General features: G+C 37.2%; 1 protein-coding gene across 5 annotated transcripts in view; it reads right to left on the reverse strand.

The window, feature by feature from the left end:
- Positions 1–12,790, reverse strand: part of LOC149126951 (uncharacterized) — a 282,984-nt gene that overhangs the window by 145,205 nt on the left and 124,989 nt on the right. For all 5 annotated transcript variants that reach the window (XR_016232084.1, XR_016232079.1, XR_016232077.1 and 2 more), the window contains exon 3: positions 5,773–5,878. Coding sequence is in view for 1 of the 5 variants with exons in the window: in XM_089330355.1 (XP_089186481.1) it covers positions 5,773–5,878 (106 nt within the window). In the remaining 4 variants the exon portion in view is untranslated. The remainder of the gene's footprint in view (positions 1–5,772; positions 5,879–12,790) is intronic.

Here is a 12,790-nt window from a genome sequence, read left to right on the forward strand (position 1 = left end):
TCCTGAACATTTTTTCATGTATCTGTTAGACATTTGGATTTCCCCTTTTGAAAAATGTATGTTTAAGTCTTTTACTGGGTTGTTTATTTTGTTACTATGGAGTTTCTTGGTCTTTTTGTAGATTCTGATTATTAATCCTTTAACAGTTGCATAGTTTGCAAATAATTTTTCCCATTTTGTCAGTTGCCTCTTCACTTTCCTGTTTCTTTTACTGAACAGAAGCTTCTCAACTTGAGGTAATCAAATTTGTTAATTTTGGCTTTGAATACCTGTGCCTCTGGTGTCTTTTCCAGGAATTCTTTGCCTGTGCCAATATCTTGCAGTGTTTACTCAATGTACTTGATTAATTTGCTGGTGTTGGGTCATAGATTTAGATTTTTAATCCATGTTGAGTGGATTTCTATATAAGGTGTAAGGTAAGGATCAGCTGGGCCAGGCTAAAGCCAGGAGCCAAACAAATCTCCAACATGGGTGATAGAACTTAATTACTGGTACCATCAACTGATGCCTCCCAGGATGTACTTTCACAGGAAGCTGGAATCATAAATGTGACTCACATCTAGACACTCTGATATGGGATTTCAGTCTTCCCAAGTGTTATCTAAACTGATATACTAAATGCCTGTTCCAGCTCTCTGTTCTCTAAAACCCATCACCCATATCAGAATTTCTGTAGGATAAAGTCTGACCTTATTTTCAATCAAGATAAACCCACTCACTTCTAAATGAGTAAGGTCAGTAGATATTTAGGCGATAGGTACATAGATAGATAAGCAGTCTGATAGATTAGAAAATAAATATTTTACAAAAATTTTTTATCTGGTTTAAATAAGGTATTACCTATTCAAAATTTCTTAATGAAGGAAGCTCTATTAGCTTTGCAGTCAGGGAAAACATACTCAGAAGTTATGAATTAGAGAACTTCTTCTTTGACTATGACCTTGACTAAATAAGATCGAAGTCAGCGAACTCAAAAGGCTTCCATAGCCTTGACAGCTCATGACTAGAGCCTAGCGAGATTACTGACGCCATAAACAAGAGTGTCAATTTGTTAAGTCAACAACAGGGGGCACTGTGCACTTACTCCTCATGTAGGATCTCTGTCCTTAAGGTGCTGTACATTGTGATTTAATGCTATAACTAGTACTCAAACAGTATTTTTCACTTTGTGTTTCTGTGTGGGTGCAAACTGATGAAATCTTTACTTAATATATACTAAATCGATCTTCTGTAAATAAAGATAATTGAAAATGAATCTTGATATGAATGGAATGGGAGAGGGAGTGGGAGATGGGAGGGTTGTGGGTGGGAGGGAAGTTATGGGGGGGAAGGCCATTGTAATTCATAAACTACTTTGGAAATTTATATTTACTAAATAAAAGTTAAAAAAAATAAAAATAAAACCTATCTATTTGCTTCCTACAAGAAACACATCTCACCAACAAAGATGCATGCAAACTGAAAATGAAAGAATGGAAAAAGATTTTTCATGCTAATAGAAACCAAAAAAGAGCTGGTGTAGCCATCCTAATATCAGACAAAATGACTTTAATACAAAAGCTGTTAAAAGGGACAAAAGAGGGTACAATGTAATGATTAAGGTTTTAATTCAACAGGAAGATGTAACTATTATAAATGTTTATGCACCTAATTACAGGGCACCTGGCTATTTAAAAGAAACAGTAAGGGATCTAAAGGGAGACATAGACTCTAAATATGTGATGATGTTTAGGCTTTGTTTCTGTTTAGTAAGGCTTTTCACCATTGATTAAATGAAAGAATGTATCTTTTTGAAAAGATTTATATTCTGTAAATAAAAATTAGAAGAAAATTAAAAATTAAAAACTGAGATTGGAGTCAATGGTTCACTCCAAAGTTATTTTTCGGTGTTCTTTCAGATGAACCCAGATTCCTTCTCTATCTTTAGGAACTTTAATTAGATTGAGGCTCAAAAATTTTGCAAATATTGCTGACTACCACGTGAATTATTTTGAGTATTCTTGCACCCTCCAAAATTAATATTTTATAATGTTATACTTTTATTTAAATATAAAATCTAAGATTCCACTGATCAGTGTGTAAGTTTTTCTAGTTTTTAATTAAATATTTTTATAAATATTCAGCTATTTCTTGCCTAACTTTCCCATTATAAAATTTTCAGATAACTAGCCAATATTCACTATACAATGGATCAATGTGATAATGAATCAAAATTTATGCTATATATTTGTCTCATTTAGCCATTTATCTGTTCCCTTCTTATCCCAAAATTACTTGAGACTCAGATCAAAGCAAAGCTAATGAGAGCAGAGTCATCTCTACTGGGATCTGTTTTCCCCAACCCCTTGTTCTGTATCAAATAATCCTATCCTAATGTCCTTTCCACACTTCAGGAAACTATAATGGGCAGCAGCATAATCATAACAGAGACTGTGAGTGTGATGACTCCAGACTTTGTTCTCCCTATCTAACACAATCCACATACATCCTCTACTGAGTGCCTGATTTTACTACAACATACACAGCAAGAAGTCACCTTACCACCCCCATCTATCTGCCACCTGCCATAGAGCAGCTGCATATATTTACCGTCAACTGAGAGACAAATCTATATTTATCTGGATGTGGGAGATGCTAAATTTGCCAACAATTGACAAATTAATCTGGAACGAGAATGCATATAGAAACAGCCTACAGTATGCCATTATGTTGTGACATAAATATATAGTCTCTTCCCTCGATTTATGCCAGAAGCAAATGAACAATGTTTCTGCCACATGAATAATTTCTTATCTGTGTTAGTAAGCCATTATTTGTCTTTTATCTTTTTGAGTTCTTATCAGTGATAAGAGAAAGTAATAATTAAGCATGAAATTCATAAAATCTACAAATGTTAAAGTCAAAGTATCAACCTAATGAAAAATTAAATTTAAATTAGCTCTTTCTCTTCTTGTATATAAGGGTTGTTTAAAAAGTTCATGGAAAATGGAATTAAAAGCTAAGTTTATTGTGTTGCAAAACATGTACTGCGTGTCTTACTACAGACTCATTAGGCTTTTCATAGTGTAGTCAGGTTTTAACTCATATGTATAAATAAGTGATTTGACCCTCCTGTTTACTGAGATAATATAACCTAGTAGTTAAGAACATGAATCAGAGATCCTTATATTGAAAAGCAAACTTGGGGCAGCTGTTTGCCAAAGTGATTAGGATATCACTTGAGCTGCATGCATCACATTTTGGAGTACCTGGGATCAAGACTCACTCTGTTCTGCTCATGATTTTATCCTGCTAAGGTGCACCTTGGAATGTTGCATGTGATAGCTCAAGTAGTTGGGTCCCTGCCACTTATGTGGGGGACTTGGATTGAGTTCAAGTCTTCTGGCTTTTGTCTGGCTCAGCTCTGCCTGTTATGCACATATGGCAAGTGAATCAGTAGTTGAGATCTCAATCCCTCTCTCTTTCCCTCTCTGTCTCTCTCCATCTCCCTGTCCTTCTCTTGCCCTTTCAAATAAGTAAAATAAATATATTAAAGAAAAAAATAATAACCTTCCTCCTTACTTGCAATGTAACATTTTTTAAGTTAATATTGGGTAATTCAAATATTTTCTCACCTTTGAAGCAAATAGCAGCCAGGTGGCCTTAATTTAGCTAATAAATCCATCTGCTGTACAAAGCCCATAGTTTAATGCCTGGTATAATGTACTCAATGTTATTTCATTACTAGTACTCGGTAAATATTATATATCATTGCACTTTTACTGTTAACTACCTCACAAATAAATACTAAAGTTTGCAGGAGCTACCAAAGAGCCTAGAGACTGGCCCAACAGAAGATCATTAAACACTGGTTCAATAATAAAAGAAAGTCAAGATCTGCACAAATCTACTATACAGAAAAATCACACATTTTGTGGGTGTCTGTGTGTTTAAAGATTATAGTGGGTAATCATCACTTCACAATTAGGAACATTTTATTTCTTTTTTAATAGATTTATTTTATTTATTTGAAAGGCGTAATTACCAAAAAAGATAGAGGGAGAGACAGAGAGAGAAAGGTCTTCCATCCACTGCTTCCCACCCCAAATGACCACAACAGCTGAGGCTGCACCAATCCAAAGCCAAGAGCCAGGAGCTTCTTCCAGGTCTCCCATGAATGCAGGGACACAAGAACTTGGGTCATCTTCCACTGCTTTCTCAGTCACATTAGCAGGGAATTGGATAGGAAGTGGAGTAGCCGGGGCTCAAACAGGCACCCATATGGGATGCCAGTGCTGCAGGAGGTGTCTTACTCTGCTGCACCACAATGCCGACCCAAAGAGCATTTTCAACATATTAATGATAGTCAATTTTAGGTCAAAATTTTTCTTTCTGTGGCAGGATACTTACTTAATATTAGATAAGCTCAAGTGTAGAAATGAGACATTCTTTAGAGAAATAATTTGTCTAAACCTAGTAGAATTATGCTTATGGATAGGAATTTGGCCAGGTGTTTAAGATGCCACTTGCATCCCATGTGGGATGTCTGATTTCAACACCTGACTCTACTCTTGATTCCAGCTTCTTGCTAATCTACACCCTAGATGGCAGCAGGGGATGGCCCAAGTAGTTGGATCCATGCTTCCCAAGTGGGAGACCTGGACTGAGTTCACAGCTCCTGATGTCAGGTTGGTCCAGATCTGGGCATTTGGGGAGTAAGCCTGCAAGTGGGTGATCTCTCCCTGCCTGTCTCTGTCTCTTTCTCTTTCTCACTCTGTTTCTCTAATAAAAGGAACAAATATGAAAGAATTATGCCTATATTTTGACACACTTTTAGAGTGCTTGCCCACTGTTGATCCAAGTAAACATGAATTGCTTATCATTTGAACATTAGAGGTAAATCTCAGAAATTGGTAGGCAACTCTAAAATACCATTTCAATTTTGTTCATTTGCTAATATATCTACAGCATTATTTAAAATTCATTGTTTACATTTTTTCTTGATTAGATACAAACATTTTAAAGTTAGCACATGAATGATATGCATGGCAATAAAAGAGAATATTTTTAAAAGACCCATTGAACACAATTAGCACCCAGTTCTTGGCTTCTAATATCATTTTCCAATGAAAGAAAACAGAGATCCTTGAAAAAATACTTGATGCTAGAAATGGACGAGAAGTAAATGAAATATCTTGTACTTCCCTTAAGTAAGAAAATACAGACAAAAACAAAACATAAGAGTCAACAGCATGATGGGGTATATAATAGACAGACTGAAGCCTTCCGAAAAAGCAACCAATGGCAAAACTGAAACAATCTGAGTAAAATAAGTAACTCAATGAAGTCTTACTGGATTATAACCCAATGCGTAAAATAAATAATTATGAGTTTTTATTAATATAAATAAGTCATTTACTACATAATATGAAGAAGAGATAAATCTCTCCAGATAAAATCCAAAAAATATATGTACAGCTTGTACCTTTAAGGAGGTAAAGCTAAACTCTGCACTTCTTACATGTAGACTTTTCAAGATAAATTTCTCCCAAAGAGCACAACATGCAAAGTAAGGGGAAACAAACTTAAAGAAAGAATAACTTTACAGTGGAGAATCCTGAAAATTATTGTCCCAGCCAAGGGATCAAGGTTAACACCAGCAGTCAAGCCATATTGACATACCTAAGAGAGATACAATGCAGGGAGCACGGCCCTGTTTAGTCAATAAAGTGCTGCTAGAATAGAACACCCAAGGATTAGTGATTTATACAGAAGAGAATTTTATATGCTCACAGTTCTGGAAGCTGGGAAGATCAGGGTGCTGACCCCTGGTGTCCAGAGAGGGCCTTCTTGCTGTGTCCTCACAAAGTAGAAGGTGGCAGCAAAATACCAATGGCATCTGTACAGAATTAGAAAATAACAATGCTAAAATCAATGCTAAAATCCACACGGAATCATAAAAGACACAGAACAGCCAAAGCAATCCTGAAAGGGGGGAAAAATCTGGCTGCATCACAATACCTGACTGCAAAATATACTACAAAGTATTAGTAATTGAAACACAAGACACTAGCATAAAAAAATTCAATGGAACAGAATAGACAAGAAATGAACCCATGCACAAACAGGCAACTGATTTTTGACAATGTTCCAAGAGCATACATTCAAGAAAGGACAGTCTTATTTTAGAAAAAATAAAGGCTAATTTATTTGAAAGGTAGAGTTACAGAGAAAGAGGGAGAGACAATAAGAGACAGAAACACACACACACACACACACACACACACACATCTTCCCGTCCACTGATCACTTTCCAAATGGCAGCAAAGGCCAAGGTTGGGCCAGGCTGAAGCCAGGAGCCAGGAGCTTTATCTGGGTCTCCCACATGAGTACCAGGGACCCAAAAACTTGGAGCATCTTCCACTGCTTTCCTAGGCTCATTAGCAGGGAGATGGATTGGAAGTCAAGAAGCAAGGACTGGAACAGGTGCTCATATGGGATGCTGGCATCACAGGAGGTGGCTTAACCTGCTGTGCCATAACACCAGCCCCAAACAGTTTTTCAAACAAATGGCATTGGCTTAGTTGAACATTATACATAGAACAATGAAATTGGATTTCTACTTTTCACTGTATAAAAAGCAATGCAAGATGGATCAAAGACTTAAGTATAAGACCTGACTCTACGAAATTGCTAAAAGAAAATTTAGAGAAAAAACTTTTAATAGTAGTGTACAAAAGCAAAACCAGGAAAATGAGACTATATCATACTCAAGCTCTGCACAGCAAAGGAAACTATCAAAAGAGTGAATAAGAGAAAGTATTTGCAAGCTTTTTATCTGACAAAAGATTAATATCCAGAATAAATCAGAAACTAAAATCACTAAATAGCAGCAACAACAATAAAAAAAATCTAGTCAAGAAATGGGCAAAGCACCTGAATAGAGAGTTTGATAGTGTGTGTGTGTGTGTGTGTGTGTATATATATATATATAAATATATATAAATGACTGAGAGAGGTATAAAAAGATACTCAATATCATGAGCCACCAGGAACTACAAAATCAAATTCACAATGAGATATCATCTCTCCTATGTCAGAATGTCTATTGTCAAAAAGACAGAATAACAAATATTGGCAAGGATGTGGAGAAAAGGAAACTCTTATAAACTGTTGGTGGGAATATAATTTAGTGCAGTCACCATGGAAAATAGCGTTAAGATTTCTTTAAAAACTGGAGATAAAGCCGCCATTTGATTCAGCAATTTCACTACTAGGTATCTATCCAAAAGATATGAACTCACTGTATCAAAGAGATACCTGCACCACCATATTTATAGAAGCACTGTTCACAATAGCCAAAATATGGAATCAAGGCATAAAGAAAATGTGGCATATACACACAATGAAATAGTTTTCAGCCATACACAAGAATAAAATATTGTCATTTGCAGAAAAATGTAATAAAATGGAAGATATCATGTTAAAAGAGGTAAGAGAGAAAGACAAATACTACGTTTTCCCTCATATGTCAGATCTACAATTAAAAAAATAAAACTCTATCTAACACAGAACATTAATTAGTAGAGGCTGGTAACAGTGAAAGTAATAAAAAGGAGTTTGCATAAAAATAGGGGAATCTGGATGTTCTTCATTAATTGTGACAAATACATTAATTTGAAATGTTAACAACAGGAGAAGCTGAGTGTGGAGTACATGGTAACCCTTTGCACAAATTCACATTTTTTTTTGTAAATTTTAAAGCTATTTTGGAGTAAGAGGCTAATAAATATTATAAAAAATAAGGAAATTCTGAAAAATTGTCACAGCCAACAAGTGCCTCCTGAGACATGGTTATTAATGTGGTATTTGGAAGAGACCTAGGAGCAGAAAAAGGACTATTGAGGTAAGCTGAGGAAATATGAAAAATTGTGGCATAATATATCAATATTTCTTAAAGATTTTTGTGAAATATATCAATGCAACATATCAGCAAAAGGGAAACTTTTTCTATAATGTTTTCACAATGATTCTATAAATCCAAAATGTTCTAAAAAATAATTATTTTTAAAAGGTCCGTTTCAGTTATATTTGTGCAATTTAGTATCAAATGTATGAAACTCATGAGTTTCAAATTCAAGCAGTTTTCATCAAAGAAAAAATATTTTTTGTTTTCTAAAATCACACAAATATATGCTTAGCATTCATTTTGATGTATTTACTCTGTGACACAAAGATATTTAACAAATTATTTGGATGTGGAGTAATTGAACAGAAATGGTGGCAGGGGGTGCAATTTTAAGTATCATAAATGAAATTGCCATCGATTTTCAGTAATTCTCCCTCTGAGCAGAGGTTTTTCTTGTTTGTTTATAAATTGTTCTGAGAGAAAACTAAAGCCAAAACAGAACTGACATATTATCATTGATGTTTTATGGGACAAATGCAACCTTCTAATCAGAAATAATTCATTTTTCTTCTTTCCTCAGGTCTTTTCCTTAGTTACATTGAAGGCAAATGCTGATGGGGTAAGCTGTCCTATATGTAGATAACTTGAGGAAACAATTGATAATAATTCTCTTAACATGAATCTACATTTTCTACATTATTTTCTTGGAGCAATTTCTCTCCTTATTTGCTTTACTGAAAGGATTGTGAATTTTATGCCTTTAAAAACAAAACTGAATTAAATGGTAATGCAGTAATCCATTGATTACAATAAGGCTTCTCATGGGTCCCAGTGTCTTAGTATGAAAATATTTTGTTGCTTTAATAATGCATTTAATGCTATATACACACCATTATAGCAGAGAATAAAGTATCATTTTAGTTAATAGCTCACTGTCAGTGCCTGGAAATCTTTATTTTTAAAAAGATTATTCTTTACCTGGATATGAAGATGGACTATACTACTACTTAACAGTGCTTTTCAAATGGCAGATGTGCTAAACAGCACTCTGGCCTCAGAATCAGCCCTTAAGGCATGCGGATCCAGCTGAAATGCCCATGAGAGTATTTCAGGCATGGAAAGCCAAGACACTCTGGGGAAAAAAAAACTAAATGAAAGATCTCCGCAAGTGAGATCCCAGTAGAAAGAACGGGTCATCAAAGGAGGTACCTTTCTCTGAAGGGAGGAGAGAACTTCCACTTTGACCATGGCCTTGTCTAAATATGATCAGAGTCGGTGAACTCAGGGGGCTTCCATAGCCTTGGCGACTCATGACAAGAGCCTAGGGTGATTACTGAGGCCATAAACAAGAGTGTCAATTTGTTAAGTCAACATCAGGAGTCACTGTGCACTTACTCCTCATGTAGGATCTTTGTCCTTAGTGTGCTGTACATTGAGATTTAATGCTATAACTAGTACTCAAACAGTATTTTTCACTTTATGTTTCTGTGTGGGAGCAAACTGTTGAAATCTTTACTTAATGTATGCTAAACTGATCTTCTGTATATAAAGAAAATTGAAAATGAATCTTGATGTGAATGGAAGGGGAGAGGGAGTGGGAAAGGGGAGGATTGCAGGTGGGAGGGACGTTATGGGGGGGAAGCCATTGTAATCCATAAGCTGTACTTTGGAAATTTATATTCATTAAATAGAAGTTAAAAAAGTAAATAAATTAAAAAAATTTAATATTTATGAAAAAAATATTTCAAATTCCAGATTCACAGCAAAAGTAAATGGGAGAAAGGGGATCCTTTGAACTTGGTATCAGTTACCCAATTACTTATGATCCAATATGGTATTACAGTCACATTCTTCCTCTTACTGCACTTGCATCTTCAATGATTTTGTATTTGTGTGTGTGCATATAATAAAATTCTAATACTTAAAGTATGGTTCTGCAAACACATTGTTGTGCAATCAAATTCTTTCCTTCAGTGTGCTTAAGCTTAACAGAAAACACTAGTCGTCTGTAGATGCTATGACATCTTTAGATGAAATGATTCCATTTATTCTTCTCCACTGGAGCTAAACAACACTGATTGCATTTGATGTGTTTTTTAATAATTTTGAAAGGAAACCCTGAGTTCAGCAAAAGTGAAATTATATCACCTGGGAACCTTCAAGGGCATAAATTGTCTTAAAAACATCTTTTGTCCAGAACATTCAACACTTCAGGCCACATTTTATTAGTTGTGTAACATTTTCTGCAGAATTCAAACGGGGATACTTCAAATAGCAAACCATATGGTTGGCTCCACATTTAGAAATTCTTTTTTTTTTCATTTCTAGAGGAATTTCTTTTCATTAAAAATGGACACAAATATCAAAACGTATTTGCCGTGTACAGGGAAACTATAAATTTGAATTTCTTTACCTCTCCTTAGCCATAAGATTGTGGAAATAGGTGGAAAGTCAGGAGTAGGTGCTTCATCTTACCCAGTTCTTTGCACGGTTTAGAACCAGCCTCACGGAGTTCTCTCATCCACAGGAAGAGACGTGTGTGAATAATATGGTTCTACCCCACCCCCCACCCCCGCCCCTGCCAATGAACTCCAATGATGGGTAACTTTCAGTGAAATGAAAGTAAAGCTTTTTCTTTCTTAATTGAAGAACACTAAATGAGGAAAGGGGACAGAAGAAAAATGACCACCATGAAAAGGAAGTTAAAATGATTTTATTGAACTGGCTGCATTCCTAGCCACCTAGTGTATGAAGTAATAAGAATCCGTCACATTACCGCACATGATTAACACTTAAGGCCAATCCTAACATTTCCCCACTACCCATCCATCAGCGTCTCAAGGAGGCATTATTCATATTGCTTCTTAGCACAGCCATCTTCTGTTGCAACACATTCAAGTCACCTTCCCAATCAGCACTACAGAACTAAAATCAGTTAAGTGTCATAGAAAGTGAAGTTATTTTTAAATTATATTTATTAACTGTTATTTTTTTTTAAATTTGAGTGACTGACAGATTTTTCTATCCTCTGATTCTCTTCCCAAATGCTAGCAAAAGCCAAGGTTGAGTCAGGCAAAAGCCAGGAGCCCAGAATGCAATCCAAGTCTCCTAGATGGGTGACAGAGAGCCAAGGGTTGTAACCGTCATTTGCTGCCTTCCCAGGGAGTAGATTAGCAGTAACCTGGATCAGAAAAGCAGAGAAGCTGAAAACCAAGCCAGGCACTCTGATATGGGATGTGGCTGTCCCAAGAGGTGATTTCACTGTTGCACCAAATGCCCACATTAAGTGCAGTCATTTTTAAATGGTGTACATAACTAATTAAGAGATGGTATAATCAAATGAATGCTAAATTCAAATGGCTTTTATTTTGAAGGACATCTGAATACTTACATGTGGCTATAATTTATCCTGAAAGAACTTGTTGATAAAAATAAACAAATACAAATTATCTCTCCTATGCCCTCATAGAGCATTCTTGGCCTCATTGTAATAAATTTCCATTTCCAGCAAAGTAGCAATCTAGGAAAAGGCTTGCAGCAGTAGCCTTCAGAGTTAAGGTTGCAGCATCCTTCACATAGCAAGCAGCCTTTAATATTGTGGGGGGATATTAATCCACTAGTTACAGAAATACAAACATTGATTTCATATGTATAAAGATTAGTTTCACAGTTCTTCAGTACTTATTACATGATTTTCATGATAGGCTTCATTTTACCCATTTAAAATAAAAAAGGAAATTGAACTTGAGAGTTCGTACAATTAAAAAAGTAGGCTTATCCTAGATCCCAGATATTGACTATGAATTTTGTGTTATTTTTCACTCCACAATTTCTTTTTTTTTTTTTTTTTTTAACAGGCAGAGTGGACAGTGAGAGAGAGAGACAGAGAGAAAGGTCTTCCTTTGCCGTTGGTTCACCCTCCAATGGCCGCCGCGGCCGGCGCGCTGCGGCCGGCGCACCGCGCTGATCCGATGGCAGGAGCCAGGAGCCAGGTGCTTTTCCTGGTCTCCCATGGGGTGCAGGGCCCAAGCACTTGGGCCATCCTCCACTGCACTCCCGGGCCACAGCAGAGAGCTGGCCTGGAAGAGGGGCAACCGGGACAGAATCCGGCGCCCCGACCGGGACTAGAACCCGGTGTGCCGGCGCCGCTAGGTGGAGGATTAGCCTAGTGAGCCGCGGCGCCGGCTTCACTCCACAATTTCTATACATTGGTAGGCATTAATTATAAGTTCATAGATGTCTGTATTCAACAAAGAAAGCTTTGTCATAAACAGCTCCAAAGCTGTTCATAGCGTATAATATTTGCAAACCAAGTGAATTAGTTAGGGAACATTCCAATTGCCTTTTTTTTTTTTTTTTTTTTTTTTTTTTTTTTTTTTTTTGACAGGCAGAGTGGACAGTGAGAGAGAGAGACAGAGAGAAAGGTCTTCCTTTGCCGTTGGTTCACCCTCCAATGGCCGCCGCTGCAGCCGGCGCACCGCACTGATCCGATGGCAGGAGCCAGGAGCCAGGTGCTTTTCCTGGTCTCCCATGGGGTGCAGGGCCCAAGCACCTAGGCCATCCTCCACTGCACTCCCTGGCCATAGCAGAGAGCTGGCCTGGAAGAGGGGCAACCGGGACAGAATCCGGCGCCCCGACCGGGACTAGAACCCGGTGTGCCGGCGCCGCAAGGTGGAGGATTAGCCTATTGAGCCACGGCGCCGGCCTCCAATTGCCTTTTAAGAAATGCCCTGGCCAGCGCCGCGGCTCACTAGGCTAATCCTCTGCTTGCGGCACCGGCACACCAGGTTCTAGTTCTGGTCCAGGCTCCGGATTCTGTCCAGGTTGCCCCTCTTCCTGTCCAGCTCTCTGCTGTGGCCCAGTAGTGCAGTGGAGGATGGCCCAGATCCTTGGGCTCTGAAC

The sequence above is a fragment of the Oryctolagus cuniculus genome, chromosome 4, assembly GCF_051225735.1.
Source record: "Oryctolagus cuniculus isolate XC-2025 breed Fujian yellow rabbit chromosome 4, ASM5122573v1, whole genome shotgun sequence".
Classification (NCBI taxonomy): domain Eukaryota; kingdom Metazoa; phylum Chordata; class Mammalia; order Lagomorpha; family Leporidae; genus Oryctolagus; species Oryctolagus cuniculus.